Genomic DNA, 13629 nt, shown 5'->3' with positions numbered 1-13629 from the left:
TCTGTCTGTATTTAATGTGCTGCTAACAATAAGGGTTGTTTCCCTGTGCTCTGAAATTATATCAAATATAAAAGGGAGTAAAATCCCAGAACCTATGTTCCAGAATCCTCTCAGGAGACCATGAGGCTAAACTATTGCCAACTCGAAGCTCAGGTTTGTTTCCACTCTAGATAGTAAATTATCTGTGTGGAGATGACACTCTAGCAGGCATTTTCACTGGCCTTGACATCTCTCTTACCTGAAAACTTGAACATCAATATTTTAAATGTTAGATCATCATAACACAGAGAAGTTTTCTAAAGCTTTGCTCAGAATCTTTCTTTATAAGTAATCACAGAAAATAATGTGAATTTGATTTAATAAGACAAGCTTGGACGTGAGCTGCAAATGTGTCCAGACTCACTGGCAATTATTTAGCTACTAACACAGGAAAGGGGGTCTATTATACAGTATCAGAAGCCTAACATCTCAGGGCTGAGGTAGTCCAGTGGTAGAGTGCTTGCCTAGCATGCATTAGGTCCTGAGTTCAGTACCCAACACTGAAAAAAAATTAATGAAAAATGAAAATAAAAAATCCACTTGGCCTCTGTACCCAAGACAATGTTTAGCATATAGCTGGATATCCAATAAATATCACTGACTTCACTGAATGACTTGACCAGAATTTTCCTTGGTTACACAGGCATAATCTGATCCTGCAGGGAAAGGAATAATATTACAGTGAAAAGATCAGAGGGTGTGCAAAATCTAATCACACTGGCCCAGAGGTTAGTTATGGCAACTCTTTTGATGATTATCAATATTTGATCATCTAAATTCAAAACTTTAGGGCCCTGAGTTCAATCCCAAACACCAGCAAGAAAAAAAAAATCAATGTTTGGGGTCATCCTTGACCTTTCCTTCTATACCACTATATTCAGTTAATCTCCATGGCTAATTGTTCCTTTATAACTCTTAATTCTTTCTCCCTTTGTGTTCTAGAAGGGACATAAATTATGTTTTCTCAAACAGGAGTGCAAACACTATCAATGCCATCAATTCTGTTTCCTAAAATGGGACTGAGCTTAACCCCCTCTGTTGGTAAAGACATAAGCCTCTCTGACAAAATTTAATAAGCCATTTAGTTTTTAAAGTACTTTTTTGCACACCTTGCCTCTTTTTTCTAATGCAGTTCAAGTCTATTTGTATTTGTTCAAACCAACAGAAACATAGGTACAGGGATCTGGCTTATTTAATAATTTAATTATCCAGTAACTTCCATGTGCCAAATGTGAAGCTTGTATTCATGTTTCCTACTGACAAGACATATTCGCCTTCTAATTTTTCCCCTTTTTGTTCCTTCTAGAACAGGAGTCAGCAAATGATTGTCACTACCTGTCTTTGTAAAGTATTATTGAAACAACCAATCTTATTCATTTACAAATCATTGTGGCTACTTAGCTGCTACAACAGTGGAGTTACTGGGAGACACCATAGGGCTGGCAATAGCTAGAATTTTAGTATCTGGCCCTTTATGGAAAAATTTTCTGATGAAAGTATTGTTTTCCAGTGCCCTGCTTTTATCAAGATAGTAGTCAAGTCTATGCCAATGTGGGCTTCTAGCTTGATTTCTAAGACAAGGCTATTGATTCTCCCCAAGAAAGATTCCTTGTTCCTAAAACAACGGTAGCCATCACCCACCTCCTAAACTGTAGAAATGAGATTTTAACATATAGCACAGCATTGAGTGTAGAGCTGAATGGAGAAGAGGCAATCAGAAAATGTTGGCCTTGTACCCCTCAGTTACCAAGGGGTTACCAGGCAGTTTTGTGCTATTGACTGAAGCCCAATAATCACAAGAACATTTGACATTTTATTTACATTTGGTTCCAAAGCTCAGAATCTTTTTACTTAAGCTCTTCTTCCCTGTCATTTGTCTTCCTTCTTAAAGAACTCACTCAATATAATCTCGAGGCTCAGCTGAATCCAGAGTATAATCTCCCCCCACAACATCCTTGATACTAGATATTATGAAGCTTTTCAGAGTAATTCCAGTGCCACTCACACCAAAGGGGTTGGGCAGAGATCCTCTTCTCAAGCAATCTCAATCCCTTTCAGGGTCGGCAGGCTTTGATACAGACCCTACTCCAGGAAATACTCCTTGTGCACAAACATGAAACTGAAGAAACTATCTTGTTCCTTGATTTTATTTATGGGTAATCAGTTTCCAATCTCTGCTCAGTAAGAACTACAAGCTCTCTAATACCATGACTTTAATGAGCAAACCATCCAGAGTACGAAAGTTAACTTTGACTGCACCAGCCATCTGGTGAGCTGCACAGAAAAGGGGACTGGACTAGGGGAAAGGAATAGAGAAAACATAACTGCACAGTAGGTTTAGAGAGTACATTTCTTTGGCACTTTCTTTTTATCTGCTGGGTTACTGTTGTCACACACACATGATCCATCTTTTCACAAGGAAGTGACAAGATGAGAAAGACAAACTGAAGCAAGTCCTGGCATAAACTTCAAAAGCCACTAACTCTGCCAAAAGTAAATGATAATAATTAGAAAGACAAAAGAAACAGCCTATACTTAACCTATTTGATGAGAAGCTGAGGTTGAAATGTAGAAACAATGAGATGCGTTTCACAAATCTTGTGTTTACATAATGTCAAGTTATGAAGAATCATAAGCATCTTGAGAGTATGGCCAACCATACCAAAAAAATAATCGCCTCCACCAACAAAGTGAATGGGAGAACTGAGTAATTAGGCTCAAACTTGGCAAGCACCCTTCCTTTGCTGTGCCTTTTGGTTCTACACACTAATCAGCATTTCCTTTTAAATGTAATCAGATTGAAAAAAATTAAGGGAGCTTGTTTTATGGGGGGAAAAAAAAGTGTGAGGGGTGACTATTATTGAATCAGACACTTACTGAACACACATGTGCCAAGCATTATAATGCAGGTCAGGGAAAGAAATACTTAACATAAATATACCATTTTTGTCTTTTATAACTAACAGACTAAAGAAGGAAGCTTACTATAGAAGTTGTGGAAGAGGAATGGAGAATGCTGGGAGGGAGAGTAGGAAGAATCACTCTACTTTGCCTTGGATATTAAAATGTAATGTGGGACAAATGCGTTTATGGTGGGTCACAGTTTCCCCATGTATGTTCTCTGAATGCTAACCTGGTAAACTGGGGAATAGGAGATGATGTGGAAAGTAAATCTGTAAATATTCCCTGCGAACATTAGCAAGTCAACAGCTCTGAGAAGTTCCCTACTCAAAACAAAAGTGTCAAATTTGTCAACCCACATCTCCCACAATTAATCATGGAATCTTTTCTACAGAATAGCACTTATAAACCATCTTGAGAGCAAACTTTATGAAACCAGGTTGCATGACTTTCAATGGCATTAAGAAGCTGCCAATACCTGGGAGAAAAAGGCCAGAACTCCATCATGTCCAAATTTCTAGGTTGTTTCCATTAGTTTCATAACATTTCAATAACTTTAACAAAAGCAAGCAATCTGTAATGTAAGAGCAAAGGAAAAACACAAACTCACAGGCAACTCCAAAATTATCGTTATCACAAATGTTGATCTTTTGAGAGGTAAAATTTATGAGATGCTGATGCTGGGGCAAGAGTTGACTTATGGCTGAGTAAACACAAAAGTCAGTTATTGTACCATTCTTGAAGTCTAATGGAGAAAAGTTATGTAAATGAAATTCACCTGGAATTTCAAGACACTATAATATCCAATCTATTTTCCTGGAAATAGTAATGAAGTCAGAAATGGTACAACCTTCTTATAACTTTCAAACTACTTTTCTTTACCCATAGTTTTTTTAATTTTGGCACAGTGAGCCAGTAAGTGGTTTTTGGTTTTTTTCACTGTGGTCATCCTGCCACACACACAGTGGGAGGGGCTAATTATTGGTGGAGAATTTTGTTTCTTTTCTCAGAGACCAACTGCTAATGCCAAGTAACTGTTGCCATGGACTTTTTCCCTCTCTCTGATGCTGTAAAATTGTTCCTTATAATGAATATAGCCAATTCACAATATCCTGTGTAGGTCTTAATTACAAGATGGATGGAATGCTATATTCTATGTTCTGGGCACTTTTTATTCTTAGTTCATTGGCCACTTCCTTGAATGTGCATAACTGCAGTATACAAAACTCCTTTGAAATATATACATCAAAATCATTATTCTAATACTCAGGCTACAGATCCTTTTCTGCTGTCATGCTAGAATGCACTTCCTGAAAGATGGTAATGTTTGAGTAGAGGGTTGGGGTGGAAATGGGCTACATACTGTATCCCCAGTTCTGCTTATGTGTGATTTAAATGAAGAAATTAACAATTTCTAAAGTATCTTGTAATTCCAAAGATGCTTTCTTTATTGTATTTTCAGAACCATTTCATCTTTGGAGAACCAGTTTAAAATGGTTAATGGTTAAAAATCTGTCCACTCTTAAATTATCACTCATAATCCTGTTGTTAAACTTTTATCTTTGAAATTGCTGCATAGAATTAGTTACAACCTTTCATTTCCTCGGCAGACTCTAGCCCATGAGGCAGGTTAATTGCACAACTAATATATATAAAATGCAGTCATGCAACATTAGACACATTTTGAATACTACAGCTCCTGTCATAAACCTGCAACTATCACTTAGAAGTTGCTGTTAAAAGCAGCCCAAGGGCTGGGGATTCCTGGGCTACTAAATCTGCCTTTTAATATACCCTGGCGATTTGTATAACTATGAAAGTTTTAGAAGTATTAGCTGAAGATCTGAATACTAATTAGAAATGTTTTTAAAATTACTGAAGAACATGGAAAAGTGATTGAATATTATCGGGAGTTATTAGATAAATTTAACAAATTGGAGTTTTGAAAGCTGCATAAAAATATTGAAACAATTTTCTAAGTATCCCCATACTACATAGTTCTTTATAAATGTACATAATTCTTTATACTAAATACGTAGAAAAACATAAATAAGCAATTTATCTCTTTTGTCATTTCCCGAGGTTAGGCCAGGATGGCTTTTATATTTCTGAAGCAATCCACAAGGTCAAGATGGAGGTTTCAGAGGAAGGCACTAAAGCAAGTGCAGCCACAGGTATGTTCAGAGAGTGAGTACACAATTCTTGGTCATGTTGCTTGCCTGTACATGCCTGTGTTCAATTTATTTAGTTGTCTCAAGTTTCAAGCCTTTCTATTTACAACTAAGTTTAGGCATGGTACATCATTTTTTTAAAAAATGTGAACAGAAAGCAAACTTTTTAAAATAATGATGGAAAGATATCCATTTTGAAAAGGATTTGTACCATTACCCCATAAACAAGGAAAAAAACTGTTCTGAAAATTACCTTTAGTAAGGAATTTATTCCATAGAATCTTTTGAAAAGGTAGGCTTAAAATTTTTTCCTATTTGCACAATCATAATACTAAACAAGGAAATGTCACTAGGATGCTTTGAATTCTTAAAAAACAAATTTGACTTTGCATCTAACTTGTGATTTTCAAGTAGAAATGGAATGAAATTTTTCTACTCTTTATCTTTACTGCAGCTCTGTTGTTACTGAAAAGGTCTCGGATTCCTGTTTTTAAAGCAGATCAGCCATTCATCTTTTTCCAGAGAGAACCCAGCACAGATATTACAGCATTATTTGATAGGATTCAGATATTTATTTATCAGCATCTGTCCAGCAACAAGGGCTTATTTGTTCACTACAGGCATTCCTGCTGTCTCTGCGGTGTTTCAGAAGTCCCAGCTGCTGTCTTATATTCTGAGAACAGGGACTATTTCATGTACAGAGGAAACTATTATCCTTGTTTCATGCCTATTTCTGCTCTTGGCTGTTTTGTAGTTACTGTAATTTTTTTAAAAATTCAGATTGCTACTTCTGGACTTAGAGAAATCATTAATATAAAAAATCATACATCTTGCTTTTTTTCCCTAGCAGTGTTGGGGATTGAACCCAGGGTGGGTCTTGAGAATGCTAAGCAAGCCCTCTACCACTAATGTATACAATGCTCACAGCCCTAACTCTTGCCTACTCTCTCCCTCAACTGGTTCCCTTGTCATTTTAGGAAAGGTTTCTTTGCATTAGGAAAATACTCCCAGTGACTCTCAGTGACTAGTATTCTGGTGAATGCACCTGGAATCCTATACTATTCTTTCTCAAAAATCAGTTATCTTACTTAGTACATTATGTCTCACTAAACATATTTATCTCAATCCAAAGACGGTATAATAAGGCAAAGCCTTATTTTAGCACATAAGACAAGCAGATGTCCTTTAAATACAATCTTTAAACTTATCTCTCTTAATGTTGCTCCTCCCCCTCTGGCAATTATTTATTAGCCCAGGAAGGAAGAGATTCTCAGTAAAGAGTTGTTGGCAATCTACAGTGTAATAAAAAGAAGTAGGATGGAACAAGACTAATAAAATCAAGCAAAGGTGGATCTACTTTAACTAAACATCAGGCATTACTTTTATTTGTGGAGAGAAAAGTCAAAAAGTTAGAATTATGAAAATTACGCATAGTTTTACACAAATTGTTAAGGAAATACTGTCAACATCATTTTATCTGAGAATCATTTGCATACTGCTATACTTGCGCTAGAAATCAAAGAAACATTTTTTGTGACAAAAAGGATGAAGATAACCATTCACTCGAAAATAATCTATTAGGGGATTATTTGGAGGGAAAACCATCAACAGAATATATCCACTTAATATATTTCAGCAAGATCATTCCAACCCTATTGTGATTAGATGAAAATGTGACTTATCATTCCAAACACACAGCAGAGATCTTTCTGTTAGAAAAGATATGTTTAAAAAAACTGAAAAAGAAAAAAGATAGGACTAAATTTTTGAACAGAAAGATCATTACCAAAAGCTGATAATAATTGTTTTTTTTAAATTCAACTGAAAATGTAATATACTTGAACTAGGAAAAGATATACCACTATTTCAGTGATATGGGTTTTCAGAACTGCCTTACTAATCAAAATGAAATACAAGGTTAATTCAAAACCAGTTGCATAATTCACCACAAATCTAAATCTTTGTGAATTTTACCTCTCATTCTGGGAGGCACTTGCCCACATCACACAGGGTAAAATGGTCATTGATGCTTCTTGAAGAAATCAGAAGTGAGTCTCAGCCTTTTCTACTCCAAATAACAAATCTTATTGGTAAGAGCAAGTAATGAAATCAGTTGACAAATGGAATGTTTAATCCTTAAGAAAAATGATCTAAAAAACTAAAGATTAACCTTTCAAAGACTACTACTTTTCCAGCCTGTCATTTAGTGATCAGACAGGATCAAAACACAAGATACTCCCCCCAGGTACATTCTCCCTCCCCTTTACCGACAAGAATTCTATACCAAGTATTTCACTAGTGAATATGCCCACAGTTTCTTAAAATGCAAGAAGCCTAAGAGATGGGATATAAAGCTTTAGTTTTGATGGGTTTCGAATCTTGTGACTAGGTTTTGGGATGAGGCTGTAAAAAGGATCAAGGGAGAGAGATTAAAGGATGAAAAGTGGAGATAGAATAAACTGCTAATTTCCAGCTTCCTTTAGGGTTCACACTAAAAACTGTATTAAATTTAAGTGGTCTAAAGATTACATTATGAGAATGTGAAATGGAAATAACTTTCTGATAAAGAAAGCTGCCGTTAGAATAGACTGAATCATTTCTTACTCTTAAGTATGAACTTCTATTTGAATGGCTTCTAATGCTATTAATCTCAGAATCTAAACACAAAAAAACTTAAAACCAGAAAGTGTATTTATGATTTTGTGTAGTTCTTGCTGAATTTAGCATTGTGACTGCAGATAATTACTTTAACAATTCCATCTAAATTTCATCTTGTTTTATTTGGAAGGTATTTTATAGAGGTAAAAAAAGTTTAAAGAAATGCATATGAAAATACTATATAATGTTACATTAAATGCTACTTTTTCTTGACAGGGTTTGTCCTCAGTATTGGGAGAGTTTCAAATCCTCTTGACTTAATTAGCAGATTTCAAGAATGTTCTCCACTTTCATGTATGCTTTTCATTAAAAAATTAATTTCACTTTGCTATATCCTTGAAATTTAAAAAATGTTTTGTAAAGCGTAAAAAGGATATGTGATTTTCAAGTATTATCAAACTAAAAACACTTTACTACAATTTTGCCTTCTCTTAATCCAAATCTATAAATGTTAACCCTTCCTACTAGTTACCCCTCAAACCACTAAAAGGCACAGCAGTGACCAACGAACGGCGAATAAGTCAGGTAATAGGATCATAAAGTCATTGGATTGAAGGGTGGAAAATGAATGGTGTCAGTTTTCCTCATTCTGTGTAACTCAGGAAATGCAAAATGAATAAAGTTGTCTTAAATCCAGCTCCTTTCCATTGAACTTCTCAATAAAACTGGGAGTTTAAGTGACACAATTGCAGAGCAGAATGAAGAATCCCCCTCTATATCCTTAATGTATTGTGAGCTTTTGCACACATGGTATGGTGTCAAACTGTTGACCTCAACTTAGTGCCATCCACAATCCTAGTGAGAAAGGAAAAGGGGTTGGAGGCATAAACAAAAAAAAATTAATAATATCCAAAATTGTCCTCTTTTAATACCTGTCTATCTGCCACAGGCACAGCCATTCCAATTATTCAGGCAGAATTGGGAGTATGTTGGGATGGCAAATAAAAAATTTGAACATATAGTAAAAAAGACAATGCAGAATGTGTAACATATAATTACAGTTCGGTTTAACAAATATGAACTTCAAGTGATGTATTTTCCAATGCTAAAAAGCAAGGCCTTTAAAATTCCATTATTCGGACGTTTTTAAGTGATTACTTTAAATGTGATTATTTCCTAAACCACACAAGAGTAAAATAGAGCATTTATTGATGGAATAACAAAAGTGCTTTTCTTAAATATTCTTCAAAATACATTTGTACAACTTACAATAATATATCCAAAATAACTGTATATACAAAACATTACCTAGTTTTAATGTATGTGCTTTTTTCCCCAAAAATTACAAAGTAACTTCTTTTTAATTATTTTTTGGCAAAGTTCAACCTTAACAGAGGTGACAAATTTAAAGGTTGGTTAAGAAAATAGAACCTGAGGGAAATTGACACGCAGAGTCAATGACAAGCAAGAGATTTGGAGGAATATTTTTAGTTTGTTAAATAAAAATGTTTTTTAGAGTGATACTTCTTCACATTACAAAAATAAACCAAAATGAAGAAAAAGTCACTGTAAAATGATGGAAAAAGGATCTGTAGACTTGCTTTTAGTATTTCAAATAGCCAACAATGCATGTCAAAAAAAATGAATGCAAGATCACAACAGTCTTGTATTTACTTTGTATTTGGAGAAGACAGTGAAATAAGTGACCACATTCTATTTTTGTTTAATTGCTATTAATATGGTTGATCTGATTGGCTCTTCGATGAATTTCATCCAAGAAGTTCTCCAGTTGTTCTATTAGCATTCGTTTTTTAAACCTGCATGAAAAAATAAATAATAGCACTCTCAATTACTTTTTAATGCATAGTATATACCAGCATAATATTTAAAAAATAAAAACATTTGCCTTAGGGAAAATTTTTCAAAGTGAAATGAAAATGGAAAATCACTACTCTATGACATAAAATCTGTTGCAAGGTTTACAAATTATTATTTGTACACAACAGTATCACAGTCCCTTAAACAGATAAGCTAGTTCTAGAAACAATGGGAAAAGAGAATTCCTCCTATAGCCAAAGAGAAAAAAAAAGGGAGAATATATACTAATATATACAAGGATTCCAAATACTCAGATTTGGGATCCCAGAGCAATTACTGCAGCATCTTCTCATGTCCTCTGAAATTTGAGTGTTGAAAAAAAAGAAAAGAAAAGAAAAAGAAAAAGAAATTTGAGTGTTGAAGGGAATGTGAACAAAGTGGAACATCATTCCTCACAAAATGCAAAGGAAAATTAAAAGTGAGCAGTAGCATTTAAAATCCATGATGTCTACTGCTACAATGTGAAAGATAATTAAATACCTGTAACATAGGCCACAGAAAGCAGTTAAAGTTCAAGTGGCAAATCTTAACATTTTTTCAAAATAAAGATAGGTATGAAAACTGCATTCATCTATATAAATATTAATAGCACTGATGCTCTTTAGAATAACAAAACACTAGACATGCTATTCCTACTTCACTTATACGAATACCCACCATATTACATATCTCTCTTGAAAGCTAACAGGAATATCAGTACTATCCTGTGAAATCCAGAATGAGGTTTGAGCTGATCAAAGAGCAGAAAGGTATTATGAACAGAATAGGCTAAATATTCAAAACTAAGTGAAACTTATGGCCTTATCTTGATCCTTCAAAGTGGCCCATGCTCTAGCCATTCCAAAAAGAAAAACTTATCTAAAACCTTTATATATAGCATAGAAGACTGATTAATGGGTATATTTATATTTGGAAGATTAGATGAAATAAATCCTAAGTTTTCTTAGAATACTAAAATTTAAACCTTGAAAAATAAAACATGTTTTTAATGCTTCAACTATGCTTCTCAATTAACTGAACTTTGTAGGTAGGTTTATAACTTTGATTCACATTCCTTATACTAAAGTACGTAACTCTGGGATACCAAAACAATCAAAATAAGAACCATTTGTTCAACTCTGTTCCCCTTGATTACATCTTCCCATGTAAAAAGAAAATGCATTCAAATACTGTCTTCCTAGGCTTTTTCTCATCACTAATTAGTATACAGGGCTAAAGAATATAGGATGTAAAGACACCAAAAGGCTACATTAAAAGAAGGATAAACAAAAGTTTTGAAAGTATCCAGTAATTTTCAGGGAGAAAAAGTCCATAATTCCTGAAGAATTTGTGGGTGGCAATATTTTTAAGTGAAGTTTTTTTTCAATAAATAAGTTTATACTATACCTTGGTATGTCATGTGTATGAATAAACAACACAGGTGCTTCAAAGATAGTTAAAATACTCCCTATACATAAATTGGAAATTCACTTCATCACCAGTTCATAATATATAAGTTTATTTACCTTGATGCTTCTTTAATGACATTTTGTAAAAATATTAGTCTTGTTTGTAAACTGCCTTGCACATGCTTCAGTAAAGTGAAGATTCTTTCATATTCTTAAAACAAGAGAAGCAAAAAAGAAAAAAAAAGTAAGTAGCTTTCATTAAGATACAATGAAAGCATTCTACATAAAAAATTCTACCATTCTTTAAAGATTTTATAGTATATTTCAACACACAAGATTAAACAACTTGTCAAACACTGCTTTTTTGGAAAAAGTACCCATTGAGGTATCAAAGAAAGATTAAAAGGATGAGCAAAGTGTTTTTCAGTACTTCTGCTGAAAAATAAGAGTATGGCCTTCACAAAAACCCATGCTTATTATTTAAAAATTCTAAACTACAACGTGGTGGTGGTGGGGAATGGGGGGTTAAGAGAATTTAAGGGTGTTATCTCAAGTTTCCACCTACAACTCTGCAAGGTCTGAATCCTACTTATTTCTGGCCCACCCAAAAGTCACTGCACCATTAAGACTAGTAATCTGTTAACATCTTGAGTGAATGCCAATTAATACTCAAAATTTTTTCCTACAAAGTTCATTTGTATTCACATAATAAATAGCTTTCATAACTTTACTTTTTGGTCTAAACATATCCCTGATCACTACCATACTTTAAACACAATAGTAGGCACAATGACAAGTAAGAATATTATAAACACAAAGTTACTTAATATTCACTACATGTTTTTAAATTAGCTGCTATATTAAAATTCCAGTTGCTGGTTCAAAGAATACTCAAGACTCCTAAGTCCCTGCCATAGCAGGAAATTATGTATTTATCTGTACTGTTTTCTCTTTACTATCCAGCATATCTAGTACCCTAGTGCCTTGAATACAGCAGATAGTGTTTGCAATCTAAATAAACAATCATATCTTATGCAGCTCAGATATTATTTTATTCTAGACTGATCTAGAATCAGACCTTCATTTTTAGTTGACTTGTTTTTTATTTTTTGGGCACAAAGAAAAATTGAATCTGAGGTCTATCTGTAAGTATACATACTTCGTCCCGGCTTTCGGATCTCTTTCATTATTTGTGCTTTTAGTTCAGTATTGACCTCTTCATGGCTTCTACAATGCATTAATTTCTTTCCCTTGTTGAGTGAAGATGTTGCTATATTCTCTTCAGCACATTGTTCTTTATCTCTTGACTCCTCATGATTTTCTAAAAACCCACCAACAGTGAGGTCATTAGTTCCTAAATGGTCATGACTAAGAGCCTCTGTATGATTGGTTGGTCGGTCCAGTAAATTGGCTGGAGAAGATGCTGAAAATTCAGTATCCATAGCATTTGGTGTAATGTCTGATGAAAGTTCGTCTGCAACATGATTTTCAACCACATCATCTATTGTTGAATCATTAGTGGTTTCTGAATCTAAAAACAAAGGCCAAAGAAATTGAGAGCCAATATAAAAAACACAATAAAGAAAGTTGTAAAGAAACATAATTAGTGCAAATCACAACTGGCTTCCTTGACTAATGCAAATTAACAAATTTTGTAATATGGCTAAGCTCTGCCAAATATATGGTAGGATTTCAATAAGCATTCACAATATTTACAAAAATCTGTACAATTTTGTACCACAGAAAACAAATTTTTAATTGTGCCAATTTCAGAAAGCTTTTAGTTCTCTGCTTTGCTCTATGGCCATCTTATTGAAAAGCAAGTTTTCAATACTTTTAGGAAATATATATGATCAAACCTGTCATGATCATTTTTCCCTCAGCTCTAGCTCATTTTAGTCTATTTCTGTCTTATACATTATCAGTTAGAGGCAAGAATAAACACTAAACAGTTTATATATTCTTAAATTCTTCAGGGAAACAGGTCATATTTCATAGTACATACTATTCCTACCATCATCCATTTAGTCCTCATGAATTGAGCAATGCAAAGCAACCTGGTGCTCACTTTAACTCATTAGACCACCAAAAGACTGCAGGCTTGCCACTAAACACCACATTATTAGATTCGCTCAAGGACAGGAGCTGAATTCTAAATTCTCACCAACCTCAAGGACACCAGGATGAACTCATCTCTCTTGTCTCAAATACAAATGTCCTATTTACCCCTACCCCTTGTATACTCATCCCCACAAATCCCAATCACCTGACTTTGTTCTAAATCCTATTCCACAATTTGCAAATGCCTCTTTAATAAATGTTCTCCACAACAATCTATGCTTTAACTAGAAAGTGAGTACCTCCTACAAAAAAACACTCTTTCAGATCTGAAAAAATTGCTTTCTCTCACACGCTACCCATGAGCTTAAAATCAGAACATAGTCACTGATTTCCTCACCTCTCAATCTAATTTCAAGATTTTGCCTATGTACTCTTGTTTTAGATAAGCAAGCAAACCACTTGCTCTTGTGAGGTTAGGCGGTGCCACGTGCCATCTTCTCCTCATTACTGTATCTTAACATTCAATCCAGGGCACATGCTTGTGGCACCAATCTCTCTGGCATCTGGTTCACAGTCCATCCCCAAGTCTCTCC

At 34.4% G+C, this 13629-nt stretch overlaps 2 protein-coding genes across 3 annotated transcripts in view; one reads left to right on the top strand and one right to left on the bottom strand.

Moving 5' to 3' along the window:
* The window catches only part of Serpine3 (serpin family E member 3), a 32183-nt gene extending 24067 nt beyond the window's left edge, over positions 1-8116 (top strand). Inside the window, 3 exon segments of the mRNA XM_010637104.2 lie at positions 5028-5114; positions 5566-5645; positions 7982-8116. Coding sequence (XP_010635406.1) covers positions 5028-5114; positions 5566-5645; positions 7982-8116 — 302 coding nt within the window.
* Positions 8117-8967: 851 nt separating this feature from the next.
* Ints6 (integrator complex subunit 6) overlaps positions 8968-13629 on the bottom strand; it is an 80504-nt gene continuing 75842 nt past the window's right edge. For both annotated transcript variants that reach the window (XM_010636956.3, XM_010636955.3), the window contains 3 exons: positions 12135-12506; positions 11093-11186; positions 8968-9526 (listed from right to left, as the gene is read on the bottom strand). In XM_010636956.3, coding sequence (XP_010635258.1) covers positions 9433-9526; positions 11093-11186; positions 12135-12506 — 560 coding nt within the window. In that variant the 3' untranslated portion in view covers positions 8968-9432. The remainder of the gene's footprint in view (positions 9527-11092; positions 11187-12134; positions 12507-13629) is intronic.

Source organism: Fukomys damarensis, unplaced genomic scaffold (assembly GCF_012274545.1).
Source record: "Fukomys damarensis isolate Sample0158 unplaced genomic scaffold, DMR_v1.0_HiC HiC_scaffold_38, whole genome shotgun sequence".
NCBI classification, from domain to species: Eukaryota; Metazoa; Chordata; class Mammalia; order Rodentia; family Bathyergidae; genus Fukomys; species Fukomys damarensis.
The sequence above is the reverse complement of the archived record's forward strand: the minus strand, read 5'-3'. Positions and strand labels throughout refer to the sequence as shown.